This window comes from Papaver somniferum, chromosome 1 (assembly GCF_003573695.1).
Source record: "Papaver somniferum cultivar HN1 chromosome 1, ASM357369v1, whole genome shotgun sequence".
Classification (NCBI taxonomy): Eukaryota; Viridiplantae; Streptophyta; class Magnoliopsida; order Ranunculales; family Papaveraceae; genus Papaver; species Papaver somniferum.
Genome location: NC_039358.1, coordinates 216,733,229 through 216,756,290, shown reverse-complemented (window position 1 = coordinate 216,756,290; position 23,062 = coordinate 216,733,229). Strand labels below are relative to the sequence as shown.

Sequence of the window (23,062 nt, the reverse complement as noted above, 5' to 3'; positions counted from 1 at the left end):
GTTAAATTTGGGGAAAAACCCAATTGTAAAACCAGTTACGGTTGGTAACCAAATGCTCGATACGAACCGTAACTCATTTACGGTTGGTAAACAAATGCTCGATACCAACCGTAATTGAGTTACGGTTGGTAAATAAAAATGGTTACCAACCGTAACTGAAGAAAATTTTCAGATATAAGAACATACGGTTGGTAATTGAACTATTACCAACCGTAACAACATCAAATTCTCCAATTACGGTTGGTAATAGAATTAAAATCAACCGTAACTCACATAAACCCAGAAATTTGAATTTCAATTTTCACCTAAAACCCTAATTTCTGATAGAAATTAAACTTAAATCGAACAAAATAAACAAAAACCTAATTGGATTTTTCATAATATAGCTCATATAAGTCATTACACTTGATTAATTTTCGAATCGCTGATTAATCGAAGACGATGAAATTTCCAGTTTTAATGGAAGTTACGGTCGATGGAGGAGAAGAGAAGATGAAGAAGAAGATGAAAAAAAAATTGATTTGATTTTTTCTAACTCATTAAGCTTTAAAAAAATTGATTTAATATTGGTTGATTTAAGGTGAAAAGTGTAATCTAGTTAATTTACATCCTTTTTGGACATCGCCTAACCAACTAAAGGGACATTACTATCACAATGTCGCCCCTCTAATAAACCATGCCGCCCCTATAACAAGCTTGTTTTTTAAAACTTGTCATTTCTTTTGAAGCAGGTCGTGTCGTTTATTCTCACCATGTGCACAGTTGTTTTTACATACAAAAGACTGTCCTTCATCAGAATATATATATATATATATATATATATATATATATATGAATATAATAGTAAAATAACTTAACTAATTATTTAACATTTTTGATTAATTAATTAATTTTACCTTTGATTGTGTTTTACTTTGGATCACTTTGAGTCGTTATCTCCTAGGCACACTCGGTTGGCCACTAACAATGAAGATTAGACGACCATGAACCGACCAACAACCACCAGTCGGTAACTAGTTGGTGTTTCCCAGTGATTTTTTTTATTTATTAGTGATATTATTAACATTAATTAATCCCAAAATCATGCTTAATTTTATCTGGCTTGTTACCTGCTTGATATCCGGCCACCACCATTATTACCGCTATTCACCACCCAGTATTTAACCCTAGAACCCTAGCTAGCTACCACCACCATTATTAGTATTCCGAATGTAGTGGTGGCTCAGCCGCTCAGCCTATATATTGCAACAAACAAACTGCCACAATTACAGCTTCTTTCATGTTGAACAACACGTACAGATTTTTACAACAAGTTGACGCATGCAGTACTATTAGAACCTAGTGTTTTATTTCATTTATTCGGGATCATGTAGGGTTTATTGGATGGTATTAGCATAACTGTCAACGTATATAGCGTGGTTAAACTATAATTATTTTCTGTTTTTTCCCTTTTGAAAAAAATAAAATAAATAAAATGGGGTATATGTATTTAGTTCAGTGCTAGAGCTGCAGTAAGCATTTGACCTGGTTAGTTTGGACGTCAAGTTAGGCCTGAATTCATATATATATATATATATTCAGTTCACCAAACTTGTTGCAGGGATTGCATAAAGAAGAATATATAAGCAGGGGTTTCACATTGTATTTAATTGCTAGGTACATGTGAACTCAAAGATCAAGAACCTTCCCTCCCTGCAGTTGATCATAAGATTATTGGATTCCCATCTTCATTTGACCAATGTTACTGTTATACTAAGAATAGTAAGTTGATGATAAAACACTTTACTATAAACTAAAATGATTTTTCTATTGTTCTTCTACATAAGTTTTTTGTTTAAAGTGTTTAACCTAATAGTAGTTCTGTATGATTAAGCACCCAAACCATACAATACCTTTTCTTCTCTGTTGCTAGCTTTTATTTTTTATTTTTTTCCTGCAACATTATTTTGTTTGATACTTTGATCCAGCCAGTCAATCAGTCAGTCAGTTCAAAAAAAATTTAAACGAATTTCTGAACAAAGCAGATTTTTTCCTTTTAAGCAACAAAGTTCTTCACTTGAAGCTCTTACCACACTGTTTTAAGGTAAAAGTAGAAGAGTACTAGAGCAAAATCCAGCAGTAAACATTGAACCAAAAAGAATTCAAAATTTTAACTCTACAAGGATAAGACACACGACAAAAGCAGGTTTAAGTAAAACTTAAAAGACGTTTCCCAAGGTCAAAAGTCATAATACCATCCCTCTCTTTCTCCCCTGGAAATTTCATTTTTCTTGCTTTCACTCTCTCTAAATTCTTCCTTTTACAACCATAGCTACATACTGTTTTGTTTTCTCACCGGCCACTTTCTCTTTCTCTCTAGGATCTTTTTTAGTATTAAGCCATGATTATACGATTACATTACCAAGAGAGGAGAGGAGAACATTTGGTAAATTTTGCAGGGGGGCAAAGTACAGGCTTTCTTTCAAATAGTTAAAGTATAAAATGGTTTAATGAAAGAGCCATGTGTTTTACCTTCTTTGATTCCTTTCTTGACGGTCAAACTCTTATCGCTTCCACCGAGGTTAAACTCCTCTTCTCTCCTCTCTCTTCTTTCTTTTACCAAAAACAATCTAAGATTCTAATTTCTTAGAGCAGCAAATACAAACATTTATAGACTAGTTTCAACAGCAATGACACTTTCGGTCATCGGAAAAACTAAGTTTTTTCATCCGATATAATACTCATTTATACGTATAAGTAATTTGTGGAGATATGATCACAGAGTCAGGTACATATGCGTTGATCGAGTTGGCCATAGTTCTCAGATCTTACAAACCTATCTTGCATGAGTTGGCGGAGACAAGACGATTATATGAATATAATTACAGGAGTATGCTAGAATAAAATCACTTCTTTCATTTTCTATATTAATTCAAATTATAGTTAAATATTTCAAAATTTTAGTTAGTACTCTACTAGATTTCCTCTTCCAATTCATTGATATTAAATTAAATAGGGTAAAGAACTTATAAATGCCTAAGAATGAGCCTTAAAGACCCGTAAGACAAGGGTTCATGTCCTCATATAGGGGTTCAAAGTAAGCAAATCGCAAGTTAGCAACCCCTATGCCGTGCATTACTAAAGTATTATTTTTCTCAAGTTATATATCATGCATGCATATAAACTGGTATTGCATAAGCATTACAGTGATGGGCACATCATGAAAAAGTAAGTGAGAAGAGGGAGAAAACCCCCCGGATGCAACGCGGGAGGGGAGCAGGTTGATGATTAGAGTTTACAGAGATAATAGTATAAAAATGGGGTACGAGTGTATAAGATGATGGATGGAATGGGAGAAAGTGATGGGTGTCTAAGGATTTTGATCAGAAAGAAAGCAGCTACACCAAAAGAAGAGGGGTGAGGGGTCCGTCTATAGAAGAAACCAATGACAAGGGGGTTTGGTTATTGTGTGGGCAGAGGGGAGATATTACTACTGACAATGAAAAGACCCTCCTCTTCTCCCGATTTGTGAATAAATAGGTGTGGAGAGGGGGCTGATGTTAGTGTGTTTTTTTGTCACATTTTGTCAGAGCCATCAGCTCATTCAGTTGTGCATGTGTATGTGGGGGCATAGACAGAGAGGTAGCTGCTTGTAATATGGGAGAGATAACAGAGCGTAGATGATGATATAATCTATAAGTTCATCTTTAGTTTCTAAGGTTAATTAACAACTTAAAAAATGAAAAATAACCCATTCGTCAAAAGGAAATTTATATCAACATGTTTTATTTGTGTACACTACACAGTCCTGGAAGTGAATAGAAAAATGCTGCGATTCTTCTGTTTCTTTCTGCCATAATACTTGCATTTTCCTGCTTATCACCCATGTTGGGTGAGATTTCACCTTCACAATATTGTAGTGATTAAAAAAATTAATTGACATCCTATTTTAGCTGAATGCTTTAGAAGTGCTGTTCCGATAATTACTAAAACTTGAAAAAAAAATTATAATCAAACAAAAAGAAACATCGATCTAATATTTTTTTTAAATAACATCGATCAAATATTTTGTTGATGAAAACTGAAATCTTTATATTAGCAAAAATAGACTTGTACATTTATCGGCTAACTAAGATAGATTCACTCATTCATAAAACAATATGACATTCATGAAACAATATAAGCATTCTTATTGTTCAAATTCATTTTGAAAATGCAAAGTCCTCAAATATTTTCATATTTATATTTCCAAGAGAAAATAAGTTTGTTAAATAGTAATTACTTTTAGGGTAGTCCTCCATTTAAGATTCGATCAAAGTATTAATTACCCTTATCTATATGAACACATACAATGTAACTATTTGGCTTTTACCCTCTTTTTCCTCTTTCGAAGTCAATTAAGTTTTGGTTACTCTCTTAAACACAATGAATCTTGTAAGTTTCTCAAAAGATAGTCTCGAAGGGTCACCAAATATTTTTTAACTAAAGCCAAGAGTTTTTTATCTTTTTTTGCAGTTTTACATTTTCACCCTCCAGTAGAAGAATTAGAGAGACTTATATATATACCATGTGGTTGCGTAGAAAGAAATGTTACCAAAACTATGTCCAAACTCCAATGTAACTCTTGATCTCTCAAACTTATAACCCTAAACTTGTTTTTATATATCCTTTGATCATCATCATTTTCAAAGTTTGATCATCAAAAACAAGAACACAAAGAACAAAAAAATGGCTTCTTCAATGAACAACTGGTTAGGGTTTTCATTATCTCCACAAGAAGTAGTACCAACACAATCACAAACTCATCATCATGCATCAAATGTCTCGAGACATGGGTTTAACTCAGATGAAGTTTCCGGTTCTGAAGTTGTATCTAGTGATTGTTTCGATCTTGGTTCTCACGATTCTTCAGGTCCAACCGGTGCTTATGGCATCTTAGAAGCTTTTAACAGAAACCATCAACAGCAACATGGTTAGTCGTAGTCATGATCTCACTATCCATCTTCCTCCCTAACCCTTCATCCATTTGGTAATGATCTTCTCATTTTCTAACTTGGTTTTTAATGCTTGTTCTGAACAGATTGGAGCGACAATAACTTCAAGTCAAGTTCTGAACTTTCTATGTTAATGGGTGGATCTAGTAATAATCAGCATCAGCATCATTTGAGTCATCAAGAAGAACCAAAGTTAGAAGATTTCTTAGGAGGACATTCTTTTTCTGACCATGATCAGCAGAAACTTCATGGGTATGATCATAGTGGTGATTACATGTTTTCAAACTGTTCATTGCAGTTACCGGCCGCGACTTTAAGTAACTCAAATGGTTATGGTGGCAGTGTTGCCAATAACAACAACAATAATAACAATGGTTCTCTGGGGTTGTCAATGATCAAAACCTGGTTGAGAAATCAACCTGCACCGCCCCAACAAGAAAACAAAGATGAGGGTGGAAATAGTACTTGTGGTGGCGGTGGTGGTGGTGATGGTGTGGTGGGAAGTAATGGACAAACACTATCCTTATCAATGAGTACAGGATCACAATCTAGTTCTCCAGCTTTGCCGCTTGTAACGACCGCCTCAACGGTTGTAACAGGTGGTGGTGGTAGTGGTGGTGCTGAAAGTTCTTCGTCGGAGAATAACAAGCAAAAGAGTAATGGTACTACTACGGCTCTGGATAGTCCTACTGCTGGTGCAATAGTAGAAGCAGTTCCAAGGAAATCAATTGATACTTTCGGACAGAGAACTTCTATCTACAGAGGGGTAACTAGGTTAGTTTAATTAAATATCATTCCTTTCATTTATAGAGAAATGAGGCGATTAAATAAAAAACCCTAATGATCGAAAACCATTCCGTCTCTGTTACATTATAAGGAGTTTTAATGGTTTCAACTCATTGTATACTTGCACAAATATGTTATGATTTGTCTTGGTATACATGCAGGCATAGATGGACAGGCAGATATGAAGCCCATCTTTGGGATAATAGTTGCAGAAGAGAAGGCCAGACTAGAAAGGGAAGACAAGGTATATATTGCATGTACTCCTTTACTTATCTCTGTGGCGCATTTGCAATTGTTTTCATTTTATTCTTATTTTTAGATTCATTTTTAACTGGTTTCTTTTTGTGGCATTCCTTGTATGTTGTGATGATGTGGGTCTCATTCAACCTTGTTGCAGTTTATTTGGGTAAGTAACCTTTTTGTGGCATTCCTTTTTGTTTCTTGATTTGGTCTTAATATAGCATCTCATATTTGATTTCTATTTTGTTGTTTTTGCTACTTTAGGTGGTTATGACAAAGAAGATAAGGCTGCTAGGGCTTATGATTTAGCTGCATTGAAATACTGGGGATCAACCACCACTACAAACTTTCCGGTGTGCTAATTACTTTCCGATCCAATGGGTAGCTTAAAAAAATGTATTATGCTTCCATGAGATAATGTGATTAACTGATTATCATTCTCTTGCAGATTGCTAATTACGAGCAAGAGTTGGAAGATATGAAGAACATGACTAGACAGGAATATGTAGCATCACTTAGAAGGTGCTAACTCGTTATTCCTAATTTTTTGAAATTCTAATGCTAACTCTATATATGTATTAACATTTTCAATGGTTTTATATATACAGGAAAAGCAGTGGGTTTTCTCGTGGAGCATCAATTTATCGCGGTGTCACCAGGTATAGACATGGTTATGTTTGTTAATCTTTAGGGATGTAATTTCGCTGTGAAAATGAATTGGTCAGAAAATAGAATTTCACTTTTTTTTTGTTGCTAATTTTATGAATGTTACGGTATTCAAAATTAGTTATCCAAATATTTATAGGCATGGTAAATGTGTTGTTATTTGCAGAGCTCTTCCCCATCGGTTCTCCGGAAGGGCATGTAATTGGAAATTCATCTAGTTTTTTACTTTGTGTGGCTAATCATTCTCATGTTCCCGTACTGAGTTAACGGATTCTCGTGTTCAAGCTCTCCTTTCTTGTTTGATTTTTGTAATAAATTTTATCTGGATTTGTCACAGGCACCATCAGCATGGAAGATGGCAAGCAAGAATTGGAAGGGTTGCAGGGAACAAGGATTTGTACTTGGGCACATTCAGTAAGTTACTCTCTACCTTACTAAAGCAGAGCTAACCCTAGTCAACCAAATTATTAACTTTGTTAATCTCTATTACTATAGGCACCCAAGAAGAAGCAGCGGAGGCCTATGACATAGCTGCGATTAAATTCCGTGGTTTGAATGCAGTAACAAATTTCGATATGAGCCGATACGATGTAAATAGCATCATGGAAAGTAGTACATTGCCGATCGGAGGCGCTGCAAAACGTTTAAAAGAAGCTGAGCAAATTGCCGAAGCAAGTGTTGATGCTCGAAGAGCAGAAAGCGATAACCTTACTTCACAGTTAACCAACGGAATGAACAACTATGGATGGCCCACTATTGCTTTCCAACAAGCTCAGCCTATTAACATGCTGTATCCATCGTACAATCAACAAAGATCAGGGTGGTGTAAACAAGAACAAGAAGCGGCGGTTGCTGCTCATAGCTTTCAAGATCTTCATCAGCTTCAATTGGGCAGTACCCATCATAACTTTTTTCAACCTTCTGTTCTTCATAATCTCATGAGCCAAGATTCCTCTTCAATGGAACATAGTTCTGGTTCCAATTCTGTTATTTATAACGGCGGAGGTGGAACTGGAAGTGGTGCAAGTAATGGGAGTTATCAAATGGGTGGAAGTAATGGTTATATCCCAATGGGGATGGTTATGAGTAGTGATCATCATCAGACTAATCCAACTGGAAGTAGTTTCGGAGAAAATGATTTGAAACAACAAATGGGTTATGATAGTATCTTGTCTTCCAATAGTACAGATCCTTACAGTCAAGGAAGAAATGCTTATTACATGTCGCAACAATCACCTCCGGCTTGCAATAACTGGATGCCTACTGGAGTTCAAGCTCTTGCACCAAGGTCTAATAATATTGCTGTTTGTCATGGTGCTCCGTCGACATTTACAGTTTGGAATGATGCATAACTGGGAGGATAATGAAGGTTGATAGCAATAGAACATGGAAGTGAAAGTAAGGAAATAGGAAGGGTAGGAGGGTAAAGGGGAAATAGAAAAGAATGTATACAGCAGCTTAACTCCTGATTTTAATTTTTTTTCTTTTTCTTTTTTCTGATCATCTAGAAAAAGTTTTAGGGTCTATGTCTAAAGGTTTTTAGCTGTAGTTCAGGTAATAGCATTGAGTGATAGAGGAAGAATTTAAGTTAGTTTCTTTTTTCTTTTCTTTTCAAAATCTCATTATCACTTGCTATTAATTTTGGGAACTTCAGTTGAATGGAATCCTTTTCCGGAAATTAGTACATTATCTTTTTACTATGTCTATTAACATCACGCCATGCTTGTAAATTAAAACTCTTACTAGATCATCGGTTCATGGTTACTCTGCAACAGATTTTAAATACAGTAAAACTTGAACCGATAAGTTAATACTCAGTATATTAATGACAGTGAATAGGCATTTCCTGATTTGAAGGTGTGGCCTGCTAGCTAGGCTGTCATGGCAGATATCTTGAGCTACCCTAACAAATTCAAATTTAGCACATGTTTATTTGAAAAACTGTTAATGGAGTTATATAGTTAACAATTGAGCTAGTAGTTGATATTAAAATGATTGATGTGTCCTAAAATGATTACATGGACCCTATTAACTGGTGTATGTGCATTGGTATGTGGATCTAATAATAGGGGTAGTAAGACCTAAAAAAGCAGTGTGTGTACTTACTGCTGGTTTTTGCTTCGTCAGTGAAGGAAAAACAACATATTCCTCTAAACATAATACCCAAAAGGGTAACAATTTGGCCATATTAGATTATTTCAGGGGATCCCTCGATGTAATTTCTAAAAATCACAAACTTAGATCTATTAGTTCCTAATTTTGAGAGAAAAAATTAATCCCTATGAATAAATTTTGGAGAAACTTCTATTAAGGACGTACTATTTTTGATGCAAATTTCTGTATGGGATTCTCAACATATTCCTCTTCATCATAGAGGTTGTACACTTTATGTCATTCTCGTTCCTTTCTTTTATAATACCGTAGAGTTAATATTCCGAGAATTTTGTAAAATTCCTGTCAAAATTAGCGAGTTTGGTATTCACCACACAAGAGTTTTCACCGAGCCACTATAAAAATGTTTTAGATACTGTAATTGAAAGAAATTTTATGTACTTCAACCCAGAGTTAATCCGTTTAAGATGTTATTCATAACACTACACTTTCTCTTCCAAATATATGGAAGAAAACTGATCATTTTGACATTACAAATATGATAAATTTTCATGAGGTTCTTGAGAAACTAGGGTTAACCCAGAGTTGAGTCGGCCTTGTTGGTTTTATGAGGAGAAACTAGGGTGAGAGGAGGAGCATTTGGAGAAATATTAGGGTCGCATTGAATCACAAGTGAGACAGGGTTTGTGGGTGATGGTAATAAATCAAAAAATTTTCTGGTTTTACATTTACGAAGTTGATTCCATATGTCTGCCAAAGTGACCAGAAGCTGACAAGGAGTAGTATTTATTGTTACCACGCTCACCTCGGTAACGTAATTTTCCCAAATTCGCACATCTTTCACATTGAAAGTTGTGTCAAGAGATAGAAGTGAAGACTTGCTCGGTTTTGGTTTGACTTTTCTGACTCATTTCTAGGATCTGAATTGTGGAATCTAACTCATTTTTGGCTAGTACATACTCCATCAGAAAAGGCCTGGCCTCGTGGCATACGGTCCTTAAAAGAGCTTCTGCAATCTGCAATCACCACATCGTAGTGGGTCACACATTTCGGCTGATGGACCCACTTACCTGTCCTACCCGCTCTGAAGAAATTTCTTACCTCATCAGCTGATCCCCTGATGCGAAGGCAGGTCCCACACGTCCCTCAGAATGTCTGTACGGTCACTGTATTTCGAGCTCTGAGATAAACAGCACTCCCGTCTCTATCAGTCACTTCTTTTCAGGGTCAGGCTTATCTATCACCCAGAGTATTCTGATAGAACCTTAAATAATCTCGTTATTTCTTGGGATGCAAAAAATTTGATACTACAAATGTTTCCGCCCTACAAGCTATGAACATCAAAAATTTTGCTATTCTGGTGTATGCGTGTATCATACCAATTATCATGCATTTTAGGGCCAAAGCATGTATGAGCATATATAGAGTATCATATGGAGTGTCGAATTCCAGGTTTGTTTTTGCAGTAATATAATTTTGATCCTCACAATTAAAAAAAAAAGAAAAAAAAAGAAAGGTGTTCGGCACGGAATAGGAGGCCGGCCCTTAAAATTATTTGTGGCATTCACAAGTTAATTTGCCTTGACAATTTAGTTAACATCTCCTACGATTAATGCGTATCTTTAACATCTTTCGGCTTGAACACCCATTTATGAAATTCCTAAAAAAAGCTAGCTATAGAGGCTTGTTTATCCAGTGGGAAGATTGAAGAGTTCTTACGGTGTTGGGGTCAATAGTAGCTTACCCCTAAGAGTCACATGGTTGATTAACACCTTTGATATCTATTATTTCTGTTTTTGATATGGGTCATTTCTGTTTTGTGTTTGAAATGGAATTCATCTTATTTTGTTATCGTTTTTAGAAATTTTGTCATTAATAATGAAATAACAGTGTAATTTCGACGGTGTGGTGAAAAACAATTCAAAATGTATTAAATATAAAACAGCGTTACATATAAAATTGGATCTGTGTTTACCATTTCACAGTTAAGAAAAGAACCATCAAATGCATATTGATTTTGACAATGCTTATCAAGCCTCATCCAAGATAAATCAATCCATTAATTACACTTTATACTAATAATTTATGGCATCGTTTTTGTAAGCAATATCTACCGTGTAAGAATAAATCATCAGAAAGCCCAGAGGACCATGTGAGTATTACTTACTTTCATCGTATCTTCATATCAAGCTCATGTGGTAAATCAAACGACCCAAATCTAGTTTAGTTTTCACCACCATCTCACAACACATGCAAAGAAGACAAAAGTTTAACATATGCCATGACTAGCTGATGAGTCCTAAAAATGCATATTTCTATATATTTTTCTTGGCATTTAACTCATCTTTTGTGTATTAATTCTACATTTTATCCCATATTCTGTATTTTTTTTGTTTTCAAGAATAAATATTTTTATTAACTAATTTTGCATTTTTAGGTAATAAATAAAGTTTGGATGAATAGCGGAGCGGAAAAGAGCAGAAAAGTGGTGAAAAGCCGGGAGGAATCACACAAGGAAACCGCGAAGAATGTTGTGCACAAGACCAGAAGGATGAAAATGGGCTCACAAAGGAAGAAATTGTTCTTAAAGAAGAAGTGGGCTCAAGATTGTTTAAGCCCAAACACATTTCCTAAACCCAAACCCATTTTCTAAGCCTAAAATCAATACCCAAACCCGTTTCCCCTCTTAACCGTCAGATTGGATCCATTCCATCATCCAACGGTCGCTTCATCACAGTGCATCAAACTCTGAAGCTCCTGTCTAACACTACAGCACCTAACTCCATCTGGAGCCATCAGTTTTGTTGTGTCTCAGAATCCTACGGTCGCTGCAAGCATTGCCATCTCAGCCGATAGATTCGATCCAGATGTGTCGATCCAACGCTTTAACTCACTGGACATCGAATTCTGATACATCCGCTCAACACCCTAGTACCTAACCCTATTCCTACCCAACCAAACACCCCCCTCACTCTTTTCCATCGACTCCATCTTCTCTTTCTCCCCTCACCTCCTCTGCAACCTCCATGTCCGCCACCATCTCCTCCACCTGCTATCCCAACTGCTCCGCCATCACCACCATAATTACCACAGCGTCAAACAATGATAACCCATCATTGTTCCCCTCTCCCTAGTCCATCTATTCTACCTATTTCACACATATCCTTCTCCGAAACCCTAGGTGTGAAGTGGGTAAATTAGGTCGAGCTAGAGTCAAATTGGCGGTATGGGAAGCAAGAGAGGACCAATTACAAGCATGGATCGAAGTTTGATTGGATTCAGAGATTAGGTAAAATTTTAATTTCAATTTTTAAAACCCTAATTTTTCTGACATTGGGGATTTTTTGGGGGAATCGATTACATGTTTAATTGAAGTATGGGTTAGTATATTAGGGTTGTTATCAGAGTTAGGTAGGATTTTTTTGATTTAATTTGTATTTTCACCAAACCCTAATTGGACTGATGTGGTCCTGTTTTGGGGAATGTGTATAAATAGGGATGATGGGTGTGTGTTAGAAGTCATGCCTGGACTAGCCAGTGCTTCACCCAAGAGGACTGGAATAGCCAGTGCCTCAAGGGTTAGTTTTTACTTTAAATGATGTTGTACATTTCAATTGTTTTTATCCTATCCATGCTTTGATCTTGTTGTGCTTGAATTGTCTAGGATTGAACATCCTTTTAGGTTGTTAAAACACTAAGCAAGCTTCTCTGCGAGTAGTTGCAGTGTGAGAGCCCCAATTACTACAAGGTTTAGAATTATCTTAGTGCCTTTAGCCTCCTTTCTAGACCAACCCTTAGATGAACAGCCGGTTTTGAACCGCAACTGTCATCTAGTTATTCAGAAAGCCTAGAAGCTGACTGATAACTAACAAGGGACAAGAACATAGCTAGAGGACCTGCCTTTGTTTCTTTATCACTGCCCTTGGCTAACAGCCTTGGTTTGTTTATCTTTGTTTCAATGTTTCTTATTCACTGCCACTGAATTTTCACTTTTTTTGTTCTCTGTCACTGTTACCTCATTGCTTTAGTTACTGCCTTGTTAATTTAGATAACTAGCTTCATTACTTCAATTCACACCCAAGTCTCTGTGGTTCGACCCTGCCTTGCACACTCACTACAACAGACCATGTGCACTTGCAGGTATCATTTCTGTGACTCTTTTAGAGAGCCACCAAGTTTTTGGAGCCGTTTCCGGGGACTTGGCTGCTGTTTTGTTGAAGTTTTTCTTGTATCTTAGTTTGCTGTTTTTGCATAACTTGCTGTGCATCTTACTGTTTTGCATTGCATCTTAGGTTAACTGCATCTTAGTGTAACTTGCATTAGCATCTTGCATATTGCATATTAGTTTGCATCTTAGTTTGCATATCACTGTTGTATTGATCCCTCATTGCTTCTTTTTCAAGAGAAACTTACTTCCCTTTTTGAGCCTACAGGTGTTGCTGCTGCTGCTGCTTCCTGTTGTTGCTGCCAGCCTTTGCTGTGCTGCTGCTGCTGGGCTTGCCACTTGTTGTTGCTGGTGCTGAGACTCTGGTGCTCTTGCTGTTGTTGCTGCAGCTGTGCTGCAACTTTCTTCTTTTCCCTGCTGCTGCTGAGTTCCTGCTGCTGCTGGTGCTTGGGCCATTGCTACAGCCAGCCTCTGGTGCTGTTGCTGTTTTCCTTCTGCTGTTGTTGAGTTGCTGGTCTGAGCTTGTTGCTGAGAACCAAGCCCAACTGGGCTGTGCAACTAAGGAGCCCAACGGGGATCCCCTCTTCAGAGTGTAAGCCTAAACTCAAAGTAGAAATTTCTGAAAGTGTAGTTGTGTTTATTTTGTGGGCTTGTAATTATTTTCTGTTTCTGAATTATGAGTTGTACCCAAACTAAAGTTTTCAAAACAGTTTCAAAGCCCAAGTGGGCCTAATCCTTTGGCTATTATGTTAGCCCTAAACCCAACTCAAACTGAATCTGGGCTTGTTACTGAACTGTGGGCTTGAACCCAACCCAAAATTTTGAAAATAAATTTCAATCCCAAGTGGACCTCGTACTTTGAATTTCTGAGAGTCCAACAGTTAAATACCCAACTGGGCTCCTGAACCCTGTTTGTGGGCTTATTTGAACTTTCTGTGAGCTTGTTTAAACTGTCTGTGGGCTTGTAATTGTAACTTTGAAAACCAAAATCCGGGCCTAGTATTTAACTGAACTCTGGGCCTCAACAAACTGAAAACCCAACTGGGCCTAGTTCACTGAATTGTGGGCTTCGTACTTTGGGCTCTTTTTGATTCAAAAACATCCATTTGCCTCACCCATTTAAACCAAATCCTGGTCTTTGTCTTCAAAGTTTAAAAACCAAATTAAGTGGGCTTCACCACATAACCCATTTAGAAACCAAACCTTTCTTTCTCTTTTTCCCAATTAAAACCAAAAGTTTTTCAAACCCCTACAAACCAAATATTTCCCGTAAAACCAAATGTTTCCCACAAAACCAAATGTATGGTAGAATTTTCTTGTATATAATCCAGGAGATAATTTCTTAGTTAAATCTTTTGTTTCTTTTGTATATATTGTGATAATCCAATGTGACTCTTGGCTGACATATGTTGGATTCTTGCCTTGAATAACGGAGTTCTAATCTTGCTTTCGCCGAAATCGGGTATTCTCTTTCCTTTTTCTCTACTCAACATGATCCTCTTCACATGTTGTATTATAATTTTTTTCATATTTTGAAACATTGAGGACAATGTTTAGTTTAAGTTTGGGGGTATAGAGTAGATACCACGATTACATGTTATAATTGAAAACAAGAACTCCTTCTTTTTGAAAAAAATTAAAAAATTGAAAAAAAATAAAAAATAAAAAATCATAAAAATGGAGCTCATTTACCTTGAAATGTTGACTCTTGTGCAAATATGTAAATTTTAGGAGTCTTAGTCTAGATATTTAGGCACCCTGATTCTAGCACAATTCACATGTGATAAGAAACTTGCACGCGCACGATCTACCAATACATGTATAGCCTCGATTTTCAAGGTGTTTGGTAGGAAGTTAGATTGCTAATCACTTTAGAATACTGAATGAGACTTGACTAGCTTGTTCTTTGGTTGGCTGGGATAGAAGTTGGAGGATACGTTAAGAAAAGCAACCATAGAATTTGACCGGATGCATTCGATAAGGGCCACCTCTTGCTAAGAGTCATGTAATTATGTTTTTCTTTTTGTTCATGTATCAAAAGTGTCACTATGTTGTAAAGATCAAAGTTATTTCTTCAAAAAAAAAAAAAAAATCAAAAAAATATCAGAAAAAAAAAATAAAAATAAAAAATCAAGTATTTATTTATTCCATGTTTTGTCATGTTAAAGACAATAGTTCTCTCTTGTTCCAAAAATAAAAGAGAGTAATCAATGTAAATAAGAGTCATGTAAAGAGTCATCTTTTTGTTGTAAATAGTCTTGTAATAAGCAAGGAGGGTGCAGCCATCGATGTATAACGCGGGTAAACTGAAATATCACCAACTCATTGGGTGAACATTCACAATTCTCGTAAAGCCGGACAGCTAGCTTGGCTTAGAATTCGGTTCTTAGCCTAAAAAATATCTCTTGGTGATTAGTAGTCATAACTTCAGGTCATTCTAGAAACATGTGTAGATACACTTTACACTCTTATCACGTGTCTTTAGTTGTTATCAGTGCTAGGATTGTGCCTTTGATAGCTAGATTGACATCTCCATTTTGCTGTGAGCTTAAACTGTCTTGCACATGTCACATTTGATGGAATATGAGCTTATATTTTGTCCTAGAACTTTGTAGGTACGTTCTAAGCAAACCTTCACGAGACTTCACTCGTCCACTAGGGACACTTAGTGGTTTAAAAGGCTTAGTGCATATGCTAAATGCATTCGAGAGACCAGCGACAGTGGTATAGGTAGGATTTCCTTAGTTTTGTTTTACTTGAGGACAAGTAAAATTCAGGTTTGGGGGTATTTGATGAGTCCTAAAAAGTGCATATTTCTATATATTTTTCTTGGCATTTAACTCATCTTTTGTGCATTAATTCTACATTTTATCCCATATTCTGTATTTTCTTTGTTTTCAAGAATAAATATTTTTATTAACTAATTTTGCATTTTTAGGTAATAAATAAAGTTTGGATGAATAGCGGAGCGGAAAAGAGCAGAAAAGTGGTGAAAAGCCGAGAGGAATTACACAAGGAAACCGCGAAGAATGTTGTGCACAAGACCAGAAGGATGAAAATGGGCTCACAAAGGAAGAAATTGTTCTTAAAGAAGAAGTGGACTCAAGATTGTTTAAGCCCAAACACATTTCCTAAACCCAAACCCATTTTCTAAGCCTAAAATAAATACCCAAACCCGTTTCCCCTCTTAACCGTCAGATTGGATCCATTCCATCATCCAACGGTCGCTTCATCACAGTGCATCAAACTCTGAAGCTCCTGTCTAACACTACAGCACCTAACTCCATCTGGAGCCATCAGTTTTGTTGTGTCTCAGAATCCTACGGTCGCTGCAATCATTGCCATCTCAGCCGATAGATTCGATCCATATGTGTCGATCCAACGCTTTAACTCACTGGACATCGAATTCTGATACATCCGCTCAACACCCTAGTACCTAACCCTATTCCTACCCAACCAAACACCCCCCTCACTCTTTTCCATCGACTCCATCTTCTCTTTCTCCCCTCACCTCCTCTGCAACCTCCATGTCCGCCACCATCTCCTCCACCTGCTATCCCAACTGCTCCGCCATCACCACCATAATTACCACAGCGTCAAACAATGATAACCCATCATTGTTCCCCTCTCCCTAGTCCATCTATTCTACCTATTTCACACATATCCTTCTCCGAAACCCTAGGTGTGAAGTGGGTAAATTAGGTCGAGCTAGAGTCAAATTGGCGGTATGGGAAGCAAGAGAGGACCAATTACAAGCATGGATCGAAGTTTGATTCGATTCAGAGATTTGGTAAAATTTTAATTTCAATTTTTAAAACCCTAATTTTTCTGACATTGGGGATTTTTTGGGGGAATCGATTACATGTTTAATTGAAGTATGGGTTAGTATATTAGGGTTGTTATCAGAGTTAGGTAGGATTTTTTTGATTTAATTTGTATTTTCACCAAACCCTAATTGGACTGATGTGGTCCTGTTTTGGGGAAAGTTGGTTTGTGTATAAATAGGGATGATGGGTGTGTGTTAGAAGTCATGCCTGGACTAGCCAGTGCTTCACCCAAGAGGACTGGAATAGCCAGTGCCTCAAGGTTTAGTTTTTACTTTAAATGATGTTGTACATTTCAATTGTTTTTATCCTATCCATGCTTTGATCTTGTTGTGCTTGAATTTTCTAGGATTGAACATCCTTTTAGGTTGTTAAAACACTAAGCAAGCTTCTCTGCGAGTAGTTGCAGTGTGAGAGCCCCAATTACTACAAGGTTTAGAATTATCTTAGTGCCTTTAGCCTCCTTTCTAGACCAACCCTTAGATGAACAGCCGGCTTTGAACCGCAACTGTCATCTAGTTATTCAGAAAGCCTAGAAGCTGACTGATAACTAACAAGGGACAAGAACATAGCTGGAGGACCTGCCTTTGTTTCTTTATCACTGCCCTTGCCTAACAGCCTTGGTTTGTTTATCTTTGTTTCAATGTTTCTTATTCACTGCCACTGAATTTCACTTTTTTTGTTCTCTGTCACTGTTACCTCATTGCTTTAGTTACTGCCTTGTTAATTTAGATAACTAGCTTAAAAACTTCAACTATACACCCTAGTCTCTGTGGTTTGACCCTGCCTTGCACACTCACTACAACAGACCCTGTGCACTTGCAGGTATCATTTCTGTGACTCTTTTAGAGAGCCACCACTAGCTGATTTTATTGAGTTGTAAACGAGTGAAGAAAACAAGAAGAGAACTCTGAAAAATCTAAAATTGTAATATGATCCGAAAATGAGCTACCATCTTTTGTACACTGTGAGAAAAATGCACAAAATCACGGTTTTTGGAATGTTTAATCTTTATCATCAAATATTTATGAGCATCAGTTGCAGGCATAATGCATGTGTTCGAATCCTCATGCATTACCCATTATCTAAAACTATGAACCACAGGCATAACTCTGCTTCAGTATAAAACTATGAACCACAGGCATAACTCTGCTTCAGTATAAACTATGAACCGCCGTTATCCATAACTCTGCTTCAGTATAACTCACATTTGAATCTTCAGTATAACTCACCGTTATCCATAACTCTTCCGAGAGACAGAGAACAATCAAACAAGGACAAGGGTGACAAAATTTTCATTAAAGAATACAAACACCACCTAAGAATATTGAATCTTCTGTACATTCTACAATCTGTAATTTGTCATTGAATGTATTACAAAAAGTAACTCTACTCAATTCTGATACAATAATAGACATAAGATACAACAAATAGGCGCAGTGAGATCCCATCAATTCTCAAAATGCAAATCAAGGTCCTTACGAAGCAGTTTTTTCTTCAGAGCTGTGGTTCTTGGATGACAATTGTTCTCGAATGCTGTCAATGAGATCAGTTGTTTCCTGGTCTAGTTTTAAGGGCAGCCGCTTAATTCCCTGCAGAAAAATATAGTTTTAGAGAAACCAGTTTCAGAAAGTACAGAAATTTCAGATTGTTGCAAATGCTATTCCAAATACAAGCACCAACATGATTGGAATCAAGAAATGATTCTGAAACCAACATATGTGACTTTTCAGTTAATTAACACCACACTAAATCCAACCAGACTAAATACAAGTAGTAGACAGAAGCTTCTTATGGCGAGTGACCTAGATTATGGCTAGAACATCCTCACATAAGTCAGGCCTTCGTTCAAATTCTAAACGGGCGCCATATCTCTTCCACTGAAATCAATCTATGTGGCCGGTAGATACATGGAACTTCGAAGAGATACGGCTCAATTTGGTAAAAGATTCAAATTATAAACATTGTTATGCAGCAAATACGGAAACTTAATACTACCTCCGTTCAAAAAGATAGGCTTGTTTCATATGTAATTTACTCTAGGAACTAGCCTATCTTTTTGAAATGGAGGGAATAACGCATTTCATGCATGTCACCGACAGCACCACAATAACACATATGACAATGATGTCTAGAAAGATTACATGGGGTAAGGGTTGGTTTTGGTTTTACCTTGGATGTCCACAAGTGGTCACTTGCTTTACGAGGAATTATATGAAGATGTGTCTGCAATAAAATTTCAAAGTAAATTAGATAACAAACCAAATCTAATGTTTCATGCATTCTGGTATATGCATGAAGGCCAATCAGACTTGACACTTTGAGTAACTGAGTAAGGGGTAAATCTTTTGGTCTAATGAGAAACTCTTGGAATCTAGAACAAAATAGAAGGAACGAGACTTACATGAAATATTACTTGTCCTGCTGCTGAACCACTGTTAACCAGCAAGTTGAATGAGTCTGCAGTATTCACACTTCCCATGTAAGCAGTCAGTATAAGGTAGAGTTTGTTTGTTTGTTTGTTTTAACAAATGAAAACCCAAATCAGCATATTCATTTTCACAGTAGAAGAAGACATCACAAAGAAGCAATATTGGACCATTTTATTTCCGATGGGAAGCCTCTTCTTTTTTCATTGTTTGATTCTCTCAAACAATATCACAAATCATAAGTTACGCATTCCTCACTGTTATCTTGCTTCTAAATCAAGCAGAATGGCATATGTTGTTAGTTAATTGCAGGTACTTGTTGTCAAAAATGGGCAACATTTTAAATCCAAAAGCAAAGAAAACTAATTCATCTCACTTGACGTGTGAATTGAGTTATTTCATCGATAATAATTCTTCCAGTAATACACATGATACAAAACACACCCATTAAGAGATTTATTGAATACCGGCAACTCACAAATTAGTAGGACGATAATAATTAGAACAATCTTCAAGTTGGAGACAACAATAACAAAGGCAACTTGACAGCAGTTACAATATGATAAATTATAACGAAAGAATCTTGTAGAAAATTGAAAAACCTACCGCAATGAGTTGCTTTCATAATTGCACTGCTCATAAATGGTATTTTAGAACTCATGGAGGCTACAACCTGCATGACATTTACAATTTAATGGTATTAGCTTTATCTTTTAACAACGGCATGATAGCAACTTATGGATTATCAATCAAAAAGAACCTTACAGAGGGTGGAGTAGCTTCCAAGGATGTATAATGAGATCTTGGAATAACAAGGGAGTGCCTGAAAAACAAGATCATAGAAGAGATAAGTAGGAAAAATATAAAAGATGATTTAAGGCCAGCAAACTTGAGAGTGGTTCCAAGGTTAATCTAAAACAAGCTTGGCCTTCAAAGATTTTATGCTTTTATCCTACAAGCAACATGAGATAGCTCACTAGATGAGCCTCAACAAACAGTTCCAGAAATTCAAGGAGTTTAAGGAGTTCAAAGGCTTTCAAACCGTTATTAGTACTTTGTTCTTCTTTTCATTTCTCACTACATGGTACGTGCACCATGACATAAATCTGAATTATCTACTTCGAGGTTTCAACAATGGTTTTAAATTGTCAATTACACAATATAAGAAAACTACCATCTTGTCACATAAAGTAATCACATTTCTAATTGTAGGTACCCTTACCCATGATTCAGAGGATTCAAATCCAATATACACAAGCATACGTCATCCTCGTAAAGCTGTATGATAATCAAACATAGGCATTAGACAACCAATGTACTAGTTACACAACAACTTCTACTTTATCCTACGAAAACAAGTTGCAAGTATCACTTCTAATTCACGCTGCTCTCTTATCTTGAAACAAAATGTGTCCATATCCAATACTTCGAAATCGAAATGTACTATTTGGATGACAACTATAAATTGACCATTCAATTCTTAAGAACCAACTCTTAATAATCCAACACAGCATCAAATTCATCACAATCATAGGCATAAACCACCGAGTAAGCTCATATTTAACCAAAACTGAACATCAAACACAATGGAAATTCTACCATCAATAACAGATACTGACAAGGAGTCAAACAAAAACCCCGAATGTAAAATCAAAATCAATCATTTCCAAGACCCAATTACTCTTAAAATCAAACAAACCCAAACAAGAAATTCAACACTAAACCCCTCAAAACTTCAATCTAATAACTACAATAAAGCAGATAAAAAAAGATCAAAATTTTAATTTTGCTGAGGTATAATAATCCAATAGTACCTTGAATGCAGGGGCTTCACCACGAATAATCTTACAAAAAATACAATCTTTTTCCTCTTTCTCCTTCTCTATTTCTTTAATACTTTTCTTCTTCGTATCATCAATACCACCATTAGAAACACAATTTGAAGCTGAAACCCATGAAAAATCTGGTTTTTTTTGTGGACGAAGATGAGAACAGAGAATTGCTAGTCTTCTTGATTCCATTTGTCAAATTAATTTGATGATAGTTTTACTGTTAATCTTTTTCTTGGCATTTTTTTTTTTTTTTGATTTGTTTATGAAAATATGGAGTTGACACGACGAGGGAGTAAGAATTGGTGGTGCAGAAGGGAAGATTAGGTTCAGAGATTTATGGCCGTTTGTCACCTGCTTTTTGTTGGGTTTGGTTGGGTTTGAAACGACACAAATTTTTTCCCATGGCAAATTATTTCAATAATTTAAGGGAATAATTGTTAATGAGGTGGATGGATAAGTGGAAGAAGGGGTCCCATTTTGAAAGAAAACCGCCGGAGGATTTTAGCGCCCCGGTTTTGGGGAAACTTATTAAATACCCGTGAAAATCTACCTCTTAGGAATCAAAAAATGATCCTCCAGTTGCACACCGTATAAATTTTTCTTCTTCTTATCAACGAGAATGTGGTGCTGACAGCTGGTGTATAAAATATATACATGCCTGAAAATGTGGTGCTGACAGCTGGTGTATAAAATATATACATGCCTTACGGCAACCCCAATGGACACCATTAAAGTTGTTGGTTTGCTTGCTTGTCCAGGTGGATGGACAAACTGACTTTGGACGGTGCGGAAAATGTTTGTTGTATTACTACAACAAATTAACAAACAGAAGGATAGAATTGGTGATAAACACCTCCTAAATTAATTGATTCAGGCCAAATCCGTGGTAATATGCGCAGCCAAGCATGGTTTCATTTCATAAACTGGATAAGATTTTCATTACACAGACACTTGAGTATATAAAGCTAGGTCTCTCTCTCAATATCTGACGGTCACTCACAATCCACGTGGGCTAAAATTCTTCAGTAGACCCCAGATTAGTATGCTTGCACACTTTGTTGTGATGCACAATTACCCCTCTGACAACAAAGTTGGCTACTTGTAAGTATCCGTTAGTTGCAACTTCTCTTTCTTTGCCATCATCGCCGAAGTCAAACTTATGATGCTCAAACACTGCAGTGTTAACTTGATTATCCATTACCCCTTTATCAAACTCCAACTGGATATAATCCCTCAGTGGTGGAAACTCCAGATACCACAGTTGGTGGCAGTAGAAACACTCGTGTTCAGCATGACACAAAAAAAGATAAACAATCACAACATAGTTTGGATATACTTTGTGAACTTTTGTGAGGATTTTGAGAGCTCTATAGATAACAGATGCACGAAATATATAGTGCAGAAAGAAACCCATGTTGAAGAACTTGAAACAACTCTTAAGGAACGATAAAAGCATCATAAGTTGGTAATGGAATCTGAATTTAAATCGTAAGTACGCTACCCTTACCAACTCGTGGAGAACCTTAATTGCCATTAGCAAGGACTGAATACCAAGTATTTGTTCCATATTCGACCCATGTGAAATCACAGTGATCCAGAATGGGATTTCCATCATCTTTATAGGAGATTCTGTCGTTTCATGAATCTTCCATGGTGAGTACACAAAAGCATTCACCTGGTTATAACCTGAAGGAAAATTCCAAACACCACAAGATGTATACATATAACTCCAACCTGAGTGCCAAACTATCATCAGAACTCTTTCCTATAGCAGAAACTTCAAGAATTCGCAAAATGTAAACAAGCGTGGACGCTGAAAATGAATAATTCACCAAAAATACCACTGAGTTGGAACAACTATAGGAACTGAGATATTAAGCACCAGAAGATATGTAAACTCCTTCAAGTTAATCAGCAACCCAACTTCATTAGCCTTTCTAAAATTCATTATCATTTCCAAGTGTCCTGACTCATTACTAAGCCCTAATAATTGACGACGGCATGCTAGAATATATATGAAAGGGAAAGAAACAGT

At 36.5% G+C, this 23,062-nt stretch overlaps 2 protein-coding genes across 2 annotated transcripts; one reads left to right on the top strand and one right to left on the bottom strand.

Moving 5' to 3' along the window:
- Positions 1-4,590: 4,590 nt before the first annotated feature.
- Positions 4,591-8,303, top strand: LOC113336857 (AP2-like ethylene-responsive transcription factor BBM2). Its single transcript, XM_026582548.1, has 9 exons — positions 4,591-4,951; positions 5,060-5,747; positions 5,921-6,003; positions 6,157-6,165; positions 6,264-6,352; positions 6,448-6,521; positions 6,608-6,658; positions 7,003-7,079; positions 7,161-8,303. The coding sequence occupies exons 1-9, from the start codon at positions 4,708-4,710 to the stop codon at positions 8,015-8,017; spliced, it is 2,172 nt and encodes a 723-aa protein (XP_026438333.1). The 5' UTR covers positions 4,591-4,707; the 3' UTR covers positions 8,018-8,303.
- Positions 8,304-18,040: 9,737 nt separating this feature from the next.
- On the bottom strand, positions 18,041-21,411 carry LOC113315860 (adenylylsulfatase HINT3-like). The gene is made up of 7 exons (XM_026564110.1): positions 21,010-21,411; positions 20,418-20,473; positions 19,961-20,018; positions 19,802-19,868; positions 19,171-19,226; positions 18,939-18,992; positions 18,041-18,358 (listed from the first exon to the last, which is right to left on the bottom strand). The coding sequence occupies exons 1-7, from the start codon at positions 21,214-21,216 to the stop codon at positions 18,245-18,247; spliced, it is 612 nt and encodes a 203-aa protein (XP_026419895.1). The 5' UTR covers positions 21,217-21,411; the 3' UTR covers positions 18,041-18,244.
- Between the last annotated feature and the right edge of the window lie 1,651 nt (positions 21,412-23,062).